The following is a 19,253-nucleotide window of genomic DNA, read 5'->3' as shown; positions in this document are numbered from 1 at the left end:
CATAGGGAAAAGCAGTAAAACTCAGGATTACCTCTATGAGCTAGAAAGCAACTGCATTTTTTCTACATCTCAAGCTCTTTGCTGATACTGCTCCTGAGCACAGTGATTTGACATGTTCAGTCTGCCTGCTGTAACTGCACTGGACACAGTGGTATATTGTATATAATTGCATAGAGCACTGAGTAACTACAGAGTGAGAGCGTTTAGTCAACTGATACCTGATCTAATCTGTCACGAAGAACTTAGCTGCGAAGTTCCTCAAGTGGGCTGTGCTGGGACCAGCAGCAGAGCAGAGCTCCTGAGCTGCTGCCTTGCAATTGCTGCACAGCCATGGTGCTGCTGCCACTAGTGGCAATGCCCCAAGGGTGCCATGACAGAGTGACTGCTTCAGAAACACCCACATGCTGTGGGATCAGGCTGTCCAGGACAGTTTGATAAGGGTCTGTATCCTTTCAGGCCCTTAAAAATAAGGTAATTTGGAATTTTCTTTTCAGAACACAATGCTTCAGTTCAAGCCCACCTTTCTTTTATGCACTATGAGAGCCTCTGGCTATGGTGTAACATTCTTTGCTTTGCCAAAGGTTGGTGTGGTGGATGAGGGCAGTTGCCCACTGCAAATTGCATCATAGACTGGTCTTGAATGACTGTTTTGAGTTCAGAAATGGTGAGAGCAACTGTTGGCACTCTGCAGCACCAGCACACTGCTTGCAGAAGGTTTCTTCCCATGATCAGCATGATTGCCACTTGCCTATAAAATTAGTTAATTCCTGATTCTTGTGGATGACTGGACAATCAGGTCAGTGTAGCTTGGTTGAACTACCACATCATCCAGGTCTTCCGTCACTCACATTACTGTGCGGCTGAAGTCCTCAAGGGCTCACATGCTGTAGGATTTCATATTTTCTCTATATAGGCAGGGGAAGAAGAGTTGGGAATGATGTAGAGGTCTTCATTTGGGCCCACCACAATGGGCTTTGACTGTTCAGAGTTATAACCCATTCATTCTACAAGTTCTTGTTTACAAGATGTTCAGGGATGGTGATGATTATCATTGATTATTTATGGGGTCCGTGATGCAGTCTGTCAAATAAGTATGTAACATCTGTGGTTTTCAGAGTTTGGGCATCTTCACTAGGGACAAAGCAGTACTCTCTTCTCCAAAAGGACTGTGGTATTGTCAGCCTTAAAGTACATGTCTAATTACTGATAACACTGCTCATTGCTATTCCTTCTCACTGTCCTGCTCTACTTAGTATTGGTTAAACATGCCCTGAGCTCTTGCAGATAGCGGACAAATGTGTCTGCTGGTGCCTGGCTGCACCAAACAGACTATTGAGAACAATTTCCAGATCATCATGACAACTATAGTTGCCACATAATACCATTTGTATTATAATACCAGTTGTCAGGTATGTATTAATGAAAGCATAGTAATGCAGCCATAATTTGTTTCCAAAACTTGGAACCTTTCAAGTTAGAATGGATGCTGCAGAACAAAGTTGTCCAGGTATCCTTGATGCAAATTAACATTTATTACAAGGGCAGTTCCAAGACAAAATAGCGGTCCAAATACAGACCATTTTCTGTCACATAATACAGTTGCTAGCAGCAATTTACTTATACTTACTCCTGAAAGTTGCTGTGAGGTGTTCTTGGACATCCTGCCACAGATTCATCTGATTATCCATATAGCACTACTTAAGCCTGGAGGTTCATCAGAGAAATGGTGCTCTGTCTTTTTGAGCTGTTCCCAGTACTTCTGGTTCTTGGAGTTGAAGGAAGCAGTGGAACAATGAAAGTTAGTATCTCTTCATCACAGGTACATGTGGAGGCAGAGATGTTTGTTCTTGGTAGTTTGGAGAGGTACAATTGACTGGAAGTTCCCCATACACAGCCTACTGAGACACCTACAGCTCAAGGACACTAACTTTGTGTAAACACATGGGCTGGAGTAATTTCTTTGCTGAGGAAAATTGCTTGATGAGCAGTGGTGGGTGCAGTGGCAGCACCTGCTGGCAGACAGGTGAACACAAAAGGAGTGGCATAATCCTGGAGGTAGCCTGAAAGACCTGATAGCAGGAGCATGACACCTTTTTTTGGGAGCATGGTTCTATTTTTGTAATATGTAGGTAGCAGAACATCACTTACCTGCTTACCTTCAGATAGAATTCCTTGGTAGGAATGAGCACCCCATCAGCCCTGTGACCATGCATGACGTGATTGGGTGTAACCTAGGTGGTGACATATGTTCTTATCTAAACAAGCACCTGTGGCTGCTACCTTGCCAACAAAATACAAGTCACTGTACTTTGTCCTATGGACTTCCAGTTTCTTTCCTTCTGAATAAGACTGGAAAGAAAAAATTCCCTCACTTTAGGAGTTTTTGTCCAGCCAATGCCCATCACCTTGGCTGCTGTGTGCAGTATTAGCTGACCAGTGCTGCCACAGGGCTTCGGGAGAGGCTGGCAGTGGTGGCCTGCAGCAAGGTCCCCCTGCATTCTTGTGCTGTCTCGGTGCCAGAAGAGGCCAAGAGAGATACTAGAGAACTGGTATCTGGACCCAGCACAAAGAATTGGGGAGCAATTCTAAAGATCTGTAGCTCAGCATAGATTGGGAAACAATATTTAAATACCATCTTCGTGCCCTCTTGGCTTTTTTCAATTTCTTGAAGCTGAATAAGTGTCTCTTGTCATCTTATACAAAAACAGCTTTTGGTGGATCATCTGCAGTCTCTTCTTGCTATTGGTGAGTATTCCTGTTAGCAAAGTGCAAGGCATGAATGTAGCAGTTTTAAATCTTGATGAATTTCTTCTTGAGTCTCCTCTTAGGTGTATACTGTGTCTTGCCAAAATGACATGTAAATGAGGTGTCTGTTCTAAAACTTGTTGGTCATATGTATTTGTAAGGTAATGAGGCAGGAATGCAGATATTAGGATATGACCCGAGGGGTTGGAAGGGTGTGTGAAGTCATGAGGGCTCATCCTTTGCAGGATAAAAAAGCCCAAATGACTGAGATCTTGCATAGGTTGTGCCTGTGCAAGGGCAGAGCCCAAGTGAACTATTCTCTAGTCTCTGCCCATATTTCTCTACCTGAGAAACAATTTATTTTGTCCCAGAGCAGAAGCTAAGTGTAAAGTAATACCAATGCAGTGGTCACAGAAGCATATGGTGCTGTCTGAAATGGCTGCTTTGCAACTGGTAATTGCTTTCTGTTATTTGCTCTTAATATACTGAAAGAAACTAGATCTTGTGTACCTTTTTTTGTGAATAAACAAGATTGCATCAAAGACACGTTGATTCTATCAATTTCTCATCCTGACATAATCTGCATGGTCTCAAGTATGGGCTGGCTGCTTTAAGCAGCAGACAGAGCAGTAAAGGAAGCTAATTTGAATTTCTATTTGCAGTCTTCATCTAAAGGTGCCTAAGCTTCAAAGGCAAATACCCTATATTTCAAATGTAAAGTTAAATAATAATTTGCTGGGTGAACTACTGGCTGAAAATACACAACACACTCCCCTTTCAGAATGATACACAAAGATCTTCTGTGCTTTGAAATGATTCATAGCAGATGGGAAGAAAAAGGATCATTAATTGATTCTTGAAATAAAAGATCACAAGTGTAACTGAGAAAACCCTGTTAGAAAATCAAATGGACTATATTTTCAGAGAAGCTTGTTCTTTTCACAGAAGTCTGCTGGCAGAATTTCAAATCAGCTTGATGATTAAACAGCAGGTCATTTAAAGTGTGTTTACGTTAACAAGCCTCTGTAACCATATTCATACTAGGGCAAGGCATAGTGCACAAAGAGTTCATTAGATTATAATTAGTTTAGATTACTTTCCATTATGTATTGGTAAAGGCAGCCCATGAGCTGGCTCATGTTTCAGGTTACCCTGCTGTTCCTGTTCATGCAGCAGTAGCTTTGGGTAAGGTGACAATATCTAAAAAACCCTGCCCAGAAATTTTAAGTAGTGATCCTTGCACTTTTATGGCCCATGGGTACATGCCACCACCCATTCTTATTATCAGACTTTAAACTGAAAATAGGACAAAAGTGATATAAGCAATGCAAGGTTGTATTTTGTAAGAGTCTTTGGGTTCCTCGCAAGCAAGTCTCTAGATTAAGCTGCATTAAACCATATTCTTATTAGTCTGTTAGTGCTACTGGAGAAACGGGCCTGTAATTCGTAACACCAGAAATTGGTGTTAACTACTTTGCAGTGTTCAAACCTGTTTGTTAGCCTTACCCCCATATTTTTTACAGGCTGTGTATTCTCATGTGTTCCACTTTTGAAACCACAGAAATGCTATTTTTTTACTTCTATTTCATTAATTCACTTGATATGTGTGAAGGCAAAGTAGTCACACTGACACTTCTGAAGAATGTTTTAATCCTTTGTGTTATTACATAATTTCTTGATTAGTTTTTATCTGGTGTGGTTTAGCACAGCAGTGTGGACCTACCCACTGCATCTCAAAGTGTAATCTCTCTGACACTTAAATGACATTTTTCCATTTTCTTGGGTAATGAATAATTTACAATGTGGGCCTGTAAAGAATCTATGTTCATATTTAAATATCTGTGAAATTTACAGGTACACTTTTTCATTTTGAAAGCTTTAAGGTAATATAAAATGTTTCACTTACTGCTCTTCCTTCTTTTTCCATAAAGAGCTTATGTTCTGCAGGTTGTAAAAGCACTTCATAAACTGTAGCTTCTAAGATACATAACTTTGTAAGGTTGGTTGGTGGTTCTACTGTCAGAAATGAAGAAGGAAATAATTAGAAAAACTATGCTTAAGCCAAGCCTGACTGTAATATTAAAAAGGATATATAGATATAGATATATATTCACTTATGAGTATAGGTGTGGTCAGAGGAGTCTAAATCTTGGAAGTTTGGGCAAACATTTGTGAATTTATTGCGTATTATGATTTTTGATGTTAGACTATTTTGTCTCACACTAGGAACAGAAAAAGCTTGTTTAAGATTAAAAATTGAGACGTTAAGGTACAACTGAGAGATACATCAGGTATTTAAATTAAAAAGAGCTAGTGAGAGGAGAGAAGGCATCCAAACTCCCATATTACCAGGGTATGCAGTCAGACAAACCAAGGAAGCAAGTGCTACAAAGGTCAGCCCAGCTTGGAGTTATGGAGATAGGAGTCTGAGCTCAGGGAGGAAAAGATGCAGAGATAAAGGCACACTGTAGACAAAGAGGAAGAAAATAAGAAATAGCCTGGAAGATGCAAGGAGGCTACTCTGTCCATCGTGCAAGTCATCTGAAACACAGGGCAGTCTCTTTCTTAAATCTTATCTGGTAATACATTTTTCTTGCTTTGTGTCTTCCTCTCAACATGCTTTTTTCCTTGCATGAGTTGTGGAGTTTGAGGGAAGTAGAGCATATTCTTTACAATCAGTCACAAAGATGAGGCTTAGAACCGTCCTGTTGCAATCACCTCAGCAAAGATCAGCATAACATTGCATTCAGTCACCTGTATTCAACTAGTGCTCTGAGAACAGCATGTAGAAAGGTTTAATGGCTTAGAGCTTCATATGGCAACTGGGGATCACAATTGCTAATAAAAAAAATATTCACCCTCCAAATCTGGCTTTCTTGAAAATTTTTATTGCCTTGGTAATGAGATATTTTGAAAATCATCTGGGCCAAATTAATCAGATAGTATGTATCTGCTTAATTCCACTGAAGTGGTACTGCACAAGTGTTTACTGAATGAAGATGTCAGCTAACAATTTTGTTACTTCTTAAATAAAGCCAGATCCAAGATCTGTTTAGAACTTTTATCAAAATGGTACTGTACTTTTACCAAACTGTACTTCCTGACTGCCACGTTGATGCAAAGAGAGGGTTTTTCTTGCATATTTATATGTATCTTCATCATATAATGTCATTTCAATACAGTATTGTTTCTGAAAAATTGATTCATTATTCTGAACTACTGATCTGGCGTAAGCCAAACTGTCATAACTGCCTGATCACACAGCTCCCTACATCATTTTCATCTCTTTCCAGCTTTGACATTTCATCATCCTTGTCAAGCTCTGGAAGGGGAGCTCAGGATATGGTACTGCCCACAAATCAGTACTAGGTAAGTGCCATCTTAATGCCTCAGACAGTGATGTATTTTATTACTTATCCATTTAAGGTCAGTATGTAAAACTCAAGATAGACACGAAATACATTGAACCTTCAAGGAAACTCTAAAAAGAAGAGTGTTCATTGTGCTTCTAATGTGGAAGCAGATGTTCAAACAAATGTTCATCAAGAAGGAATTTGATGCTTCAGTGCTATGAAACTTTGCTATGTTGGTTGTTGGTGTTGGAAGTCAGGGAGTCTGATGTGACCAGCATGACTTACAACAAAGTCTTTTTTCAGACTGGGTGCTTTAAGTATGAAATTTCTCATTATGCACCCAGGCAATGACCTGATTTTGAAATGCTCTTTACACAGGATTCTATCTGATCTGCTTTAGATTTTCATTCCATTAAAGATAACAAGCTGGAAAGCCAGATCTTAGGAGCTCTTTGGGAGGACAGCACATAGGATTCCCTCAGGCACAACAGCCATTTTATAAGCTCTATCAGCCTCTTCTTTTAAGGCTTTTTTAACACCCTTCATGTTGTCTTTACTTGTGTCATGATCCCCCATACTTATACTATCATTATCTGAAACTACCTCAGAACAGTGTAAAGGAATCAAGAAACCTCTGCCAAGGCACAGATCCTGCTAACTGATTAACCACTGTCTCAAACTGTTTAGAGTGCTGCTTGGGGCCCCTATGAAGTCAATCTGTACACTTCATTAGGCAGAAAAAAATGGAAAAGATACTTTAAGCTCCTAATTATCTCCATGCTTTTCCCCAGTCATTCCAAACATACCATGTTCATGAAAGCTCCGTGAATTTTTCAGGAAGTTCTAGAGATGGTTGGGCAGTCTAAACCTGACTATGCCTCCTAGCTTAGAGAAATAGCACACTGCATTTCCAAATATTTATGGGAAAGTCATATAGCAAAAACTGTGTTTTACTGTGAGCATATCACCAGTTTTGTCTATCCAAATTTAGTAATTAATAAACAAAATAAAAGCACAATCTATTGCAGATATTTTACAGCAATTATAGTGATCTAAAGTTAAAACTCAGAACGTTAATCAAATTGAATTTTTCCTGTTACTATATAAAATCACCACAGGAAGGTAAGTCTTGTTGCACTGTGCTTATACAAAGTTAATATTTAAATAATTCACTTTCTAACCAGTCATCATCAATAGTATATATTTATTCACAAGTAGGAGCAACAGGCCCAAGTGCTTCTGTAGGTACAGCTGACATTTCACCATTACTGACATTTGTAGTCCTGTAGCTTGTTAGTCACTTGCTGTTGTATGAACCAAAACTTTTAGGGGCCTAAATGTTTGCTGATAAAATCTCATGGGTACTTTCATTTCTTCTGCTGGGTGCACACTTTATGAGAGAACAATCAAGCTTTCCCAACATCAGAACAGGACATTTGTGACAAAATACCTAGCTAAAGACAGCTTTTGTTCCAGACTAGTTTTCTAAACTTCAGACTGTCTTTCAAGTCCAAGAAAACTAGTAGTTCATCAGTAGCAGGGCATCAATCCTACAGATGATTTAGATAGTTTTAAAGATCCTCAGAAATAATGAAAAATTGTCTGAAAGAAACTGATGAATACATCTGGAATGTTTTATTAGAATCATTGTATTTAATTTGAAATCTTTTGAATGAATCATTCCAGAGTGGTGTTAGAAATTCTCTTTGCAGTAAGAATAGTGTATCTTAAATTGATACGTATAGGCCTGAATTAGTGCTCAGCGACATCTCTATATCCAACTTCTTGTTTTCTTTTAAGTGTGTGTTTGGAATTTTTCATGATTTTGTAATGAAGACTATTTTTGTACAGCATACAGAGTGATAATGTAAAAGCAGTAAAGAAGAGCTAGAATGTAGTAAGCTGCAGTTCATAAAAAAAGACTGTTTTCTTTTGGCTGACAGTATTATATAAAGATTTCAGAATTAAAAATAAATACAAAGTTTACTCTAAATTCAGTCTGCCCAACTTAACCTTTCAGAGCTCTGCAAACTCTGGGAAACATTTTGGACAGACTAGGATAAAAGTATCATTTCAGTCAAAACATATCACTACTCTTCAAATTAATTACAGAATGATTGCTCTGACATATAAATTTTCATACTATTCCACTCTGCTCTCCAGTTGTGAGAGTGAAACTTTGTACTATCATAGTTACAGAAGAAAACTGTGGACCTTTAACAGAAAAGTTAACTTTTGCTAGAAGGGTTTAACATCTCATTATATATTAATTTAGTAGCAACTTTTAAAAAGAGCAGCACAGCTTCTCTCATATTTATTACTTCTTTTGAATGACATCAAGAATGGCTTGTTCTGAATTAAAGAAAAACTTGGAGGTTGGTAATTTGGTTAATTGGAGGATAGTTCAGTTTCTTTACCTAAAAGTGACTAAGATTAAAATCATATGCAGCTGAGTTATTATTTTAGCCAGACTTAACTCTTTTTCCTATTAGTGATGTAATAAACCCTTTTTTGTTATTAGTAGTTCAGGTTGAGAGAAAAGCTTTGTGTAAACTTTGTCAGGGTTACAGAAAAATGATATTTTAAATCTTCAAAAGAAGTAAAAAGAGGCAGATATTGATTGTAATTAGGAAACTTATTTCTGTACCTACTCCAGACTGTGTGACAAGGGACTTAAACATCTTTCTGTGTGCTTTCCCAGTGGAAAAATAGCCACAGGAGTATTCACTTCTGCATAATCAATATTTGAAAACCATAATACATGTGAAATGTGTTGCAGTGACATTTTCTGAATATAGTTCTCTCTTTACCACAAGGTTGCCTTGCTAATTATCTAAAAGTATTTTGATCAGAGAAGTAATATTATAGGCTATACCCTAGTAGGGTAATCCCCTTGTGCTTTTGCAATTTTGAAGTTACGATGACTATTGGAAAACTGAATACTGTAGAAAATTAATATTTATCCGGGAGGAAAGAAATGTTTCTTACCTTATAGGGCAGCAAAATTTTGCGGTTTATGCCAAATGTTAAAGTGCACGTCTCCAGCTAATTTGTTGAAAGATTCAGTTTGCATATAGTCATAGAATGTCAGTGAAATAACCCTTTGAATTTGATCTCCCTTTTGAGTTACAACTTAGAATTTCCCAGTGATAACTTTGGTGGAACATGAGGAGGAAATGTAAGCTAAGTTCTCCAGAAAATCAGAATTTAAAATGGGGGGAAAAAAAATTAAAAAAAGAAGTGCTTTGTGTTTAAATTTATAATTATCTTTCTGTTAAGGATGAAGAGATGCTTTTGACAGGAGGCTTGAAATCTCTCCTTCCCCATGTGCTAAGAAGAATAATTCGATGCAATAGACTCAGTATTAGTAATACTTCAGGAATGGCAGAAGGTAAGTAAACCTTTGTGCAAAGTGATTCCAATTTAGATTCATAACTATGTGGGGTTTTGTTTGTAAAGGATTGAAGCAGTGTCAAAAGCACCAAACTAAAACAGAAGAAAATGTTATGTTCTTGGGTGTTTTTGAAATCACATTGTAAGCATCTGACTCTATTTTTTAAATCATAAAGATATATCAGAGAAAATACACCATCCTACCTGACTAATGTACCTGGATTTTGTTTCCAGTGTTTGTAGTGCATCCCTCAGCTTCCAGCTGTCGTTGAGAAATGATAGATGCAGGAAATATTTGAAAAATCTTTAACCAAATCTGGGGTTTTTTGCATGATATTATCACATTTCTAAGATGATCTACTATATTCTTCACAGAGACCTTGTTTTACTTAGCACATCAAATATTCTTTGGGGAACAATTAGTGACACAAAGTTACAGGTGGTTTTCTGCGTCATTTGTTGAGAAGGTGAAGATTACTGAGTCGGCAAGACTAGGAATTATAAGGGGGAGGGAAAAATTAGTTTTATACTCAGTTAACTGAATGCATTCTGGAAGATTGATTTCGGTCTTGCCTCTCCTAGCTGGACTTTTACAGAAGCAGAGAAATCTGTCATGGTTCTGATCAACTTCAAAAAATAACATAAACAAAAATACCATGGCAAATAGCTGATTGACAAAGCTGTGTATACAATGGTATCACTACTATAAAAAAACGTTAAAGGTCATTTTGTAGAACTGTAATGAGTCTTGAAATTGTGGTGTTCTGTTCTATCAGTTTCTAAGTTGAAAAATACTAATGGAAGACATTTTATAATGTTAATAATTTGCAGTTTGCCCCAGCTGATTTTTTAAGTTAATTTTTTGCTGCAATAGTTTTAAATGTATTAGTTCTAATACTTTTAGACGTATTGTTGACATACAAAACAAGTTCATGAACAAACATTTTCATTATACAAAAAAGAACCATTATAACAAATTGTCCTATGTTGTTGTTATCCAGTTCTTTCTTACTGTCCTCATTGTCATTTGCCATAGAAATTAAAAACTCTTTCTAAACTTCTCTGAAATGGAGCATGAGTGTGTTGAATTAATGCCTGGGTTGGTCAGCACATCCGACTCCACTAGCATTGCTTGTGAACACATTCGTAATGATGGCTTCATAATGCAAGTGAATCCATCAGGAGATATGAGTTTCATGTATACAAAAAGTAAGGATAGCTATCAGGAGGAGCAATAAAGTTCTCCAAGTGTTATAATGAAGCTTCCCGAGTTTATCAAGTATTTGCCTGAAGATTCAGCCTGTCATCTGTAACTAGTATGTGAAATTCAGTGTTGTCAGTTGAATGCCCTGACTAAACCCATAATTTTAAGAACTCATTAATATAACCAGCAAAGCAGAAAGTGCCTGGGGATTTCTCATGGATGGCAGGGAATGAAATTGAGGGGTAACCAAATTTAGTATTTTATTCAGTGGTAAATGCAGTATGTTTATTTAGCAAAAATATCTTTCTGTATTTAGCAAGAATATCTTACTGTATTTAGTAATTTTGCTAGTTATAAAATGAATTTTTGTGCTGACTCCTCCCACAGAGCAGTTTGTGGACAAATTCAGTATGCAAATACATGCTTACCTCAGCCTTTGCTTTGCATTTTTCCATCAGGAACAGAATTCTCTTTGGATTTCTTTGTTAGCTTTGGTCAAGAGTAAGATTTGGCTCATTTTCTACAGCCTTTGAAGGCAGCTCATTGATTTCAACTAAATTATTGCCTCTTTGATGACAGACTACTGCAGTATTTAAGAAAGTGAGTGCTGCTGTGCAGCCTCCTACTCACCTGCCTGATATCAGACAGTAATAACTCTTCAAGAGAGTATCGGTACAGAATTTAGGGATTGATAATTGCTGGGTTTATACACCTCAGACCAGTTGTACTCCAAATTTCCCCCCATTATTTGAACAGTTGATATTTCCATGCAGGAAAGTTTAAATGGCATTGGTATTAACTACTACTGTTAAGAAAATAAATTTTTGCTAAATAAATGAATGGGACCTTTTTTCAGTGGTACTCATTGCAAAAATGTTAATGTTTTTAGCAGCTATTTCATAGTAGTAGTCAACATCTTTTTAAATCAAAGCTGTTTCCAAGTGAAGAAAGTGTAGCAGTTCTGTTTATTTTAGGGTTTTTTTTAGTTAGAAATTAAATTAGAATTTTAATTAGATATTACTGAGATTCAGTGGACAGTCAAGAGTTTATTCCTGAGTTGTAATCATATCTGTTTAATTGCAGCTCACATTAAAATTCCCTAGCCAAGAAATTTTAAAGAATGTGTTGCGAACATCAACATACCAGTTTACTCTTGGATTGATTTATATCTTGGTGTGTTGAAAAATAATTGTGAATGTGTGGTATGTGATAGCCTTTCTTTAGCTCTGAGTTAACATTTGCAGATAAAGCATTTTCCTACAGAAGACTAATGTCCCCAGTTAGACAAGAAATTATGTTTATATATAAATTAATAGAAATGGTGTCTTCATATTCTGCTACTACCCATATCTGCCAACTGTCTTAGCTGTAAATGACTTCACATATAGAATAGGCCTAGCTGTGATTTTTAAAACATTTCAAGAAGTTTGATCTAATTACAAAGTTCTGAATCAAAAATTTCCTTCAGGTAATTTTTATAAACCATGTAAAGAAATTCATACAGAAAAGTTATTGTTTCACAACCAAAAAGCTGAATTAATAACCAGCCATTCCTACCTTCCACAATTTAAGGCTATAAACAGGCCAATGTTGTGATTTTGCACAAGTCCCTGGCTGATGACTTTGAGAAGTTCTGCCATGCAAATGATGGACCCCTCCCACTGCTGTACAGAAGTCAACCAGGTGACTGGAAATGTCCTTCCCTGAGTAGTGATTCTGATATCAGGTAACTACAGACCAACTCTGCTGGCCAGTATTATGAAGTGAATGCTGGTGGTGATTAGAAGGATTTGAGGAAACAGCCTGGTTACACTGTTGAATATTTTGAACAACATTCTTTTCTTGGAGTTATACCTTTAAGTGAAAACCATGTATAACTGCTTGATTATCTTGTTCTTGACCCACATGTTATGATAATTATTAGTATTACAAGTGTTTATCTTAATCCAAAAGTGAATTTTTGTGTAATTTGAAAATATTTTGCAGTCTGAGCCTGCAGAATTCAATAATAGGGTTTTATGTTTGTTTTATTTACTAGAAACATGGCCATGGTGTCTGCATACTTGTAGAGTCTCTGAAATTTGAAAGATGTACTCCTGTGGTAAACACTAAAAACAAAGTTTAAACCAGCTTTCTAATTTTTGAAAGCCTGAGACAAGATATGTATAAGGGGCCTTTACCTATAAAACCTAAAAATCTCAAAGTCTAACATTCTGTCTGACAGCTCGGTTTTGTGCAGAATGAGATGTTCTGGGTTTTTGCCTCTGTTTGTTTCATTATTAGTCAGAAAGAATGAAATGGATAAAGCAAGCTGTATCTTGCGGTTTCACACTGGGTTTATGTCAATTCAACCAATTCACCTTGTTTTCAAAAAATGCTACAAAGCTGTGATAACTTCTTATTTCTTATTTCACTAGAACTGACTGTCTACAGTACAGAAAATATGAGCATGGAGCTTGTACTGAATCACTGAAAAGCCTTAAGGAGTATTCTGAACAACTCAAGGACATGGTGACTTTTTATTTAGGCTGCAGCTTCTCTTTTGAAAAAGCAGTCCAAAAAGCTGGCATTCCTATCAGAAATGTTGAGCAAAAATGTAATGTGAGCATGTACAAAGTAAGTATATACACATACACACACACATAATCTTTGTTGTAATTTTGCCTGTGAGTTTTGCCCATATTCATATTAGATGCATATACCTATTGTTCCAATTGGAACATTTTTCCTCTACCTCCACAGCAACTTAAGGCATGTTCTAGTGCTGAGCACATGAAGATAGAGGGTAAAATATTCCCAGCCTCAGTTCAGTGTAAGGCCAATCTCCTTTTGTATTCATTTTTCATTACAAAGCTTTCCCCGTTTCCTGTGGCAGCCATTTCATTGGGATTCGGTTCTGGTTTGCCCTCTCTCTTTCACCCAATGATCCATGCACTGTTCTGACCATGTCTTCACATGTGTCCTGCTCTTCACTCCAGCTGCTGCTTGCAGTTGGACTATTCCTTTTATAAACCATGACAATAGCAGTTTCTTCTGCTTGACAACTACGTTCTGGATTTTTCCTGTGACAGTAGAGCCTTTAAACTGCACATTTACTACAAACCCAGGCCTATGGGCCAGAACATGTTCCCAAAGACTTGAGGTGTCTACCACAGCCCTGAAAATTACAACTGTGTTCAAAACATTCATGGTGTACATTTTAATGGTAACAGAAGTCTTAGAATAATTCTGGTTCCAGTAAATAAACCCTTTAATACTGAGGACATTGAAGTACACATCTCCATGCCTTTTTAATTTAGTTCAGATGCTGCACTGCTGGAGAAAGGTTATTGTTGTTTTCAACAATCTATACTATGCTCCTGGTCAAAATGGAGGTGCAAACGTATCTCATATGTGAGTCCTTCTACCAAGCTTAAAGAAAAAAAATACAACTATCTACCTGCTTCCAGCATTTCAGAATTAGGAAAATTTTATAGTTTATAGCACATTAATGCTGTGAAGAACTGCACGGTGTGTTTCTTCAGTGACAGGTGTGATTATTATTATCATTATAAAGGCTTTAAATGAACATTTTCTAGACAGCTCTAGCTCTCTGGATGTCTTGTTTATGTTCAACTGCAATTCAGATATCTGATATTTTTTCCTAAAAAGCTGACCTGCTTTATTTCTGAATAAAAAAAGGTGCCTCAGCCTCCCAGTTGGTGAGGATGATGAATTCCATAGAGCTTTTGTAGAAGCATGAAAGATTTGTATGGAACTGTCATGCAGCTTCTGTACAAGTGGGTACTGCCATCAGCAGCTGCTGACCCTGACATGTTACAGGGCACTGTATTCAAGTACAGAGGGTAGATTCAGTCCAAGTAGATTTGTAGCTGTGCCATAGTTTTCTATTAGCTTTTTCACCTTTTGTAGAGGGAACACATCATTGTTTTCTGACAATATTCAACATACACTGAGCTCATCTAGCTGTGTACACCAAAACAAGGAATGCATTAAGTTGAAAATTTTAGTGATCTGTATGATGGAGCTAAATGATGGAATTTTAAAGGGAAAAAATACAGGATGCTTAGAATTTTTTTCAAAAGTATTTAAAATGAATGTTAGAATGCAGCCTTCTAAACTCAGGTACAGCACTAAGATTTAGATTTATTTATTCTAATATTTTAGAAGTATTATTCAATATTCCTGCTAACACTGGATTCTTTTGGACTGCCAGACATCTGTGCCTTGCTACGGCATTTCTATGTTTCACTGCAACTTAGTCGTCACAATGAGACCTATTCCTGAAAACAAGCTGGAAGCAGCTGTGCTAGCAACATCTGAATTAAAAGAAGCCCATGGAGCACCAATTCACATAGGTGACCCTGGTCAGTGCTTTTGATTTCTCACTCTGCATGCACCTGAGTGTAAATATGAAGGGGAAAAGCATGGGAAGTGGTAGGACTGAAATACCTGCACCACTGAATCTGTTTGAATCCTTTCTAATGGTGACAAACCTGAATATAAAAGGAAAAGGAAAAGGGAAGAAAGAAAAAAAAAAAAAAAAGCTTTGAGTGAGCTGAACACACAGATTTCATAGATAAAAGATGAAATCTACTGTTGGACGTAGATAAGTTATCTGGCAAGGGTGGTTTTGGTAAAAAGTGTAATCACATTTTTCTGAAATGTGTGCAGTTTCATTTATATGTGAATAATTTCTTGCTGTCAAAGATTCCAGTGACAGGATAGCAGTGACTGACAGCATGGGAAGAAGAATGTGTGGATGCATTTTTTGTCTTAGGGGTTGAATATGAAAGTAAATACTGCATTATTTTTAAAAATACAGGAATAATGTACAATGAGCACAACACTTAAGAAAAAATTAATAGAAATATGACAAGATTATTTTAAAATCTAGTTTGAAAAAAAAATGAAAAAAAAAAAACAAAGACAGGAGGATGTTTGAAAAATAACAAAACCAAACAAACACCTGTAATATGAAGATAAGTTGCAATCATTCCCCCCCTGCTGTCAGAAGTTTGGTAATCATGGGCTACATACACATTGGTTAACACAACGCTCCAGTAACATAGTAGAGTAAGATATTTGAGTACTTAAGCCTGACAAATCAGTAATAAATCATTATAAAAGAATAAATTATCATATATATAGATTATATAAATTAATTTCAGAAAAGACAGTGGTATATTAAAGCATCTGAATAATTTAAAACCAAGGGAAGATAACAAGTGCTTAGAATGACCCAGATTATTACAAGTAGGTGTTAGAATAAAGCAGAACACAATTTACTGAAAGGCAGCTAAGAGTGAGATGTATTTATCTAAGACAGAGAGGAAAAGAGAGATTGATCATTTCTCTAGCTAAAGAATGTAGGAAGTTAACACAGTAGAAAATGTGTTCTAGAAAGAACTCATTTTGCATTGCAATCATTTATTCCTGGTTGCCAGTGCTACGAATAGAATTCTTCTGTTGATCCAGAAGATTTATATTATCTTGGAAATTCAGCATAGATGTCTAACTTGCATTTTGTTGCAAGCATAAGGTAAATACATTTTTACTGGTGTTAGCGAGTATGAAAAAGGGAAATCAAGTTAGCTCAGGAGGATATGCACTCAAAAGCAAACTAAATGAATGATGTTTGGGGTCCACCCCCCAGCTTTGCAGTATTACTGCTTAATTAGAATCACTCATGATTTCATTTTGATCAATTCCAGGTCTGCTGGGAATACAAGATCTTTCTAAACCAGACTATGGAGATCCAGTTGACCTTCACCCTGGTGATATTCCAGTGTTTTGGGCTTGTGGAGTAACAGGAGTAGAAGCAATTATCAACTGCAGTATGTGCTGCTTAGAGACTCTTTAAATTATCCCTCAATCTCTTTTCTCTCTGTTTTAGTTTTTTAAAAAGAAAACTGAATAGGCTGATTAGCAGGCTTGATTTTAGGGGAAGATAAAAACCATCCCAAACAACAACAAAAAAGCCTTTGGCAGGAGAGTTTTTGTTGTGAAATACAGGTCTACTTTAAAGAAAATTCTTACTGAAATTTCACCACTTTTGTGTATTTTAAACCTTTAAATCTACAGCTCTGGTAACATCAAAACATCTTTTTAAGCATTATAAGAAACAAGAAGTTTAAAGGCAGTAATTTTTAAGTTTCTTCCTTTTAAAATATCATTTTGTACTACATTGAAGTAAAGCAATACTAAAGGAAACAGAAAAAAAAGAGAAGGGAAAAAAAGAGAGAAGCCAGAAAGCTTTCCAAAATGTTGTCAAGAGCTAGCAAATTGATTGACATGGAAAAGGGTTCTTAAGTGTCTCATGGAGAATGTTGAGCTTTTAGTTTCTCCAAAATTAAGTAAATGTGACACATAATGAAACTTTTTCTTCTGCACAGTGTTTGTGCACTGTGTGCAGTCATTTATGCAGGCATGAGCACAAAGGGCAAGAAAATACAACAAAACCATAGGAACGGTATTATGTACTTCTCTAAGTCAATAGTGTGGAATGAAATACTGTATTTTCATTCTTACTGAAAAAAGAAGCATAATAATCATAGGCAATATGTTTGGGAGAACCCTGGGAGGTCATCTGCTTTGTCCTTCTCTCCATGCAGGATTCCTGTGGTTTCTTATAGATGCTTACCTGAACTTCTCTCAACATGTGCTCTAATATGTTCAGCTCTAAGAGGAGTCTTCTTCCTCTTTCTTACATACAATCTCTTTTCCCTAGTCCCAAATCCATGCTGAAAATCCTACTCTTTCCTGGATTTTTCAGCAAACCTATTCATCTTCCTCTTTTCCCTCTTGAAAGGAAAAGAAAGAAAAATTTTGCCAATGTCTCTCCAATCTGTTGCACAAGTGGCTGTCTATCCTGCCCTTGCCTGGAACAGACTTTCACTTTTGTTTATTTCTCCATTTTCTATATTAAAACCAGTTATCATTAGTGCATTCCAGGAAATATTTGGATAGTTTTTATTTTGCTGTGCTACTTTATGAGCTAGGAAGTTTAAAATCTGCCATACCACCAGTACCCATATTTTAGATGAATCTGCTAGCTTGTCACAAAAAGCTGTCTGCTCACAGGGCTTGGTGAGGTATAGTAAACCTCAACAACCACGTTCCCCAGGTGCTTTAAATTACTAGTCATAGAGTCCCAACAGATGTAGCTCAAACCAAGCATGTATGTACTTAGTAAAGAAATATCTTTTCCATTTTCACCCTCCTAACAAAAAAAGTCTTGCTTGTTTAAGTATACCAGTTATGATTTACGTAACAACGTACCAATTTTGCCAAATCAAGTATTACATAGATTCAGACTTCTGGAGTCAGTATAAAGACAGGAAATATTTTCAGCTTAGGGAGCTACTATGCTGTCAGGTTTAAAGAAGCTTATTTTTCTTCAAGGTTTTAGAGGCTACTCGTATTTCCTTTTCTGACTCTCACTGGTCCCCTTTTGTTGTTACTCCTTGCCAGTTTAAACTGTGGTTTAACCCCAGCCAGCAGGATCAGGGAGAGAATTGGAACGGTAAAAATTGGAAAACTCATGGGTTGAGATAAAGACAGTTTCAAAGGGAAAGCAAAATCCATGCATGCAAACAGAGCAGAGGGAATTAATTCACTGCTTCCCATGGGCAGGCAGGTGTTCAGCCATCTCCAGGAGAGCAGAGCCCCTTCACAGGTAATGGTGACTTGGGAAGACATATGCCATCACAACAGACCTTTTGGGAAGGTACCAGATTTCCATTCTTAGGTTGCCTCAAGTTTAGACCAAAGAGGACATTGTGGAAAAAAATTATCTCAACTACCCACATGAGCTTTTTAAAAGTGAAAACATTTTCAGATGTACATGTATACATTTATTTCTTAAAGTGTATTAATTGCTCCAATGTAACTTAAAGTATCACCTGTTTTTATAAGTGTCATCAAGCAGGAACTCTCTTGTTATATTAAGTAGCTTTTTTGAAATGTTATCATCCCTATGACTTGTTACATTGCAATAATAACATTTAACTGATGTTTTTCCATTCATTTTAGGAGCTCCATTAGCTTTTACTCATTCTCCTGGCTGCATGTTCGTTACCGACCTAAAGAATGACAATGTCAGATCCTTAGGAGGAGTCCCACAGGTCCACTGCCTCTCTCGAGATCCTCTGCATTTCAGTATTGTGTCAGCAGAAGCAGCCCAAAAGATAAAGACTCTGGAGACCCTAATTGGAGTAGATCCAGGTATAAAAACACCTGTCTCCCTTTAATGGATTCATTATGGGGTAGATACACCTATCCTTACTTTTTAGATATTTTAAATTCAAGAACACAGTGAGAATCTAAAGGTGATTTTAAGAATTCTTTATGGAATACAGTGAGTTTATATAACTAGGTCTTATGTTTTCTGTTACTATAGTTAATATCAGAGTCTGGCCAAAATCATTCATTGTGGATAATGGAATAGCTGATCTTGATGACTGTATGCTCCCAAAGTACACAGAAGCAGACTGGAGAGTCAAGAGGGAATAAGAACTGTTACTGAGTAAAACTGAAATGAGTATGTGAAGTACAGG

The 19,253-nt window shown here is 36.9% G+C and overlaps 1 protein-coding gene across 4 annotated transcripts in view; it reads left to right on the top strand.

Annotated features, from left to right (window-relative positions):
* Window positions 1–19,253, top strand: part of DGLUCY (D-glutamate cyclase) — a 48,002-nt gene that overhangs the window by 12,803 nt on the left and 15,946 nt on the right. For 2 of the 4 annotated variants that reach the window (XM_083863124.1, XM_083863125.1), the window contains exons 2-8: window positions 6,039–6,114; window positions 9,378–9,489; window positions 12,268–12,421; window positions 13,113–13,311; window positions 14,912–15,062; window positions 16,410–16,532; window positions 18,730–18,921. In XM_083863124.1, the coding sequence (XP_083719250.1) occupies window positions 9,387–9,489; window positions 12,268–12,421; window positions 13,113–13,311; window positions 14,912–15,062; window positions 16,410–16,532; window positions 18,730–18,921 (922 nt within the window). In that variant the 5' untranslated portion in view covers window positions 6,039–6,114; window positions 9,378–9,386. Of the gene's footprint in view, window positions 1–2,388; window positions 2,746–6,038; window positions 6,115–8,379; window positions 8,474–9,377; window positions 9,490–12,267; window positions 12,422–13,112; window positions 13,312–14,911; window positions 15,063–16,409; window positions 16,533–18,729; window positions 18,922–19,253 lie in introns of those variants that run through there. The other 2 variants (XM_083863126.1, XM_083863123.1) reach the window with 2 other exon arrangements.

Source organism: Zosterops lateralis, assembly GCF_965231275.1.
Source record: "Zosterops lateralis genome assembly, chromosome: 6".
Taxonomy (NCBI): domain Eukaryota; kingdom Metazoa; phylum Chordata; class Aves; order Passeriformes; family Zosteropidae; genus Zosterops; species Zosterops lateralis.
This window is presented reverse-complemented; position numbering and strand designations above follow the sequence as displayed.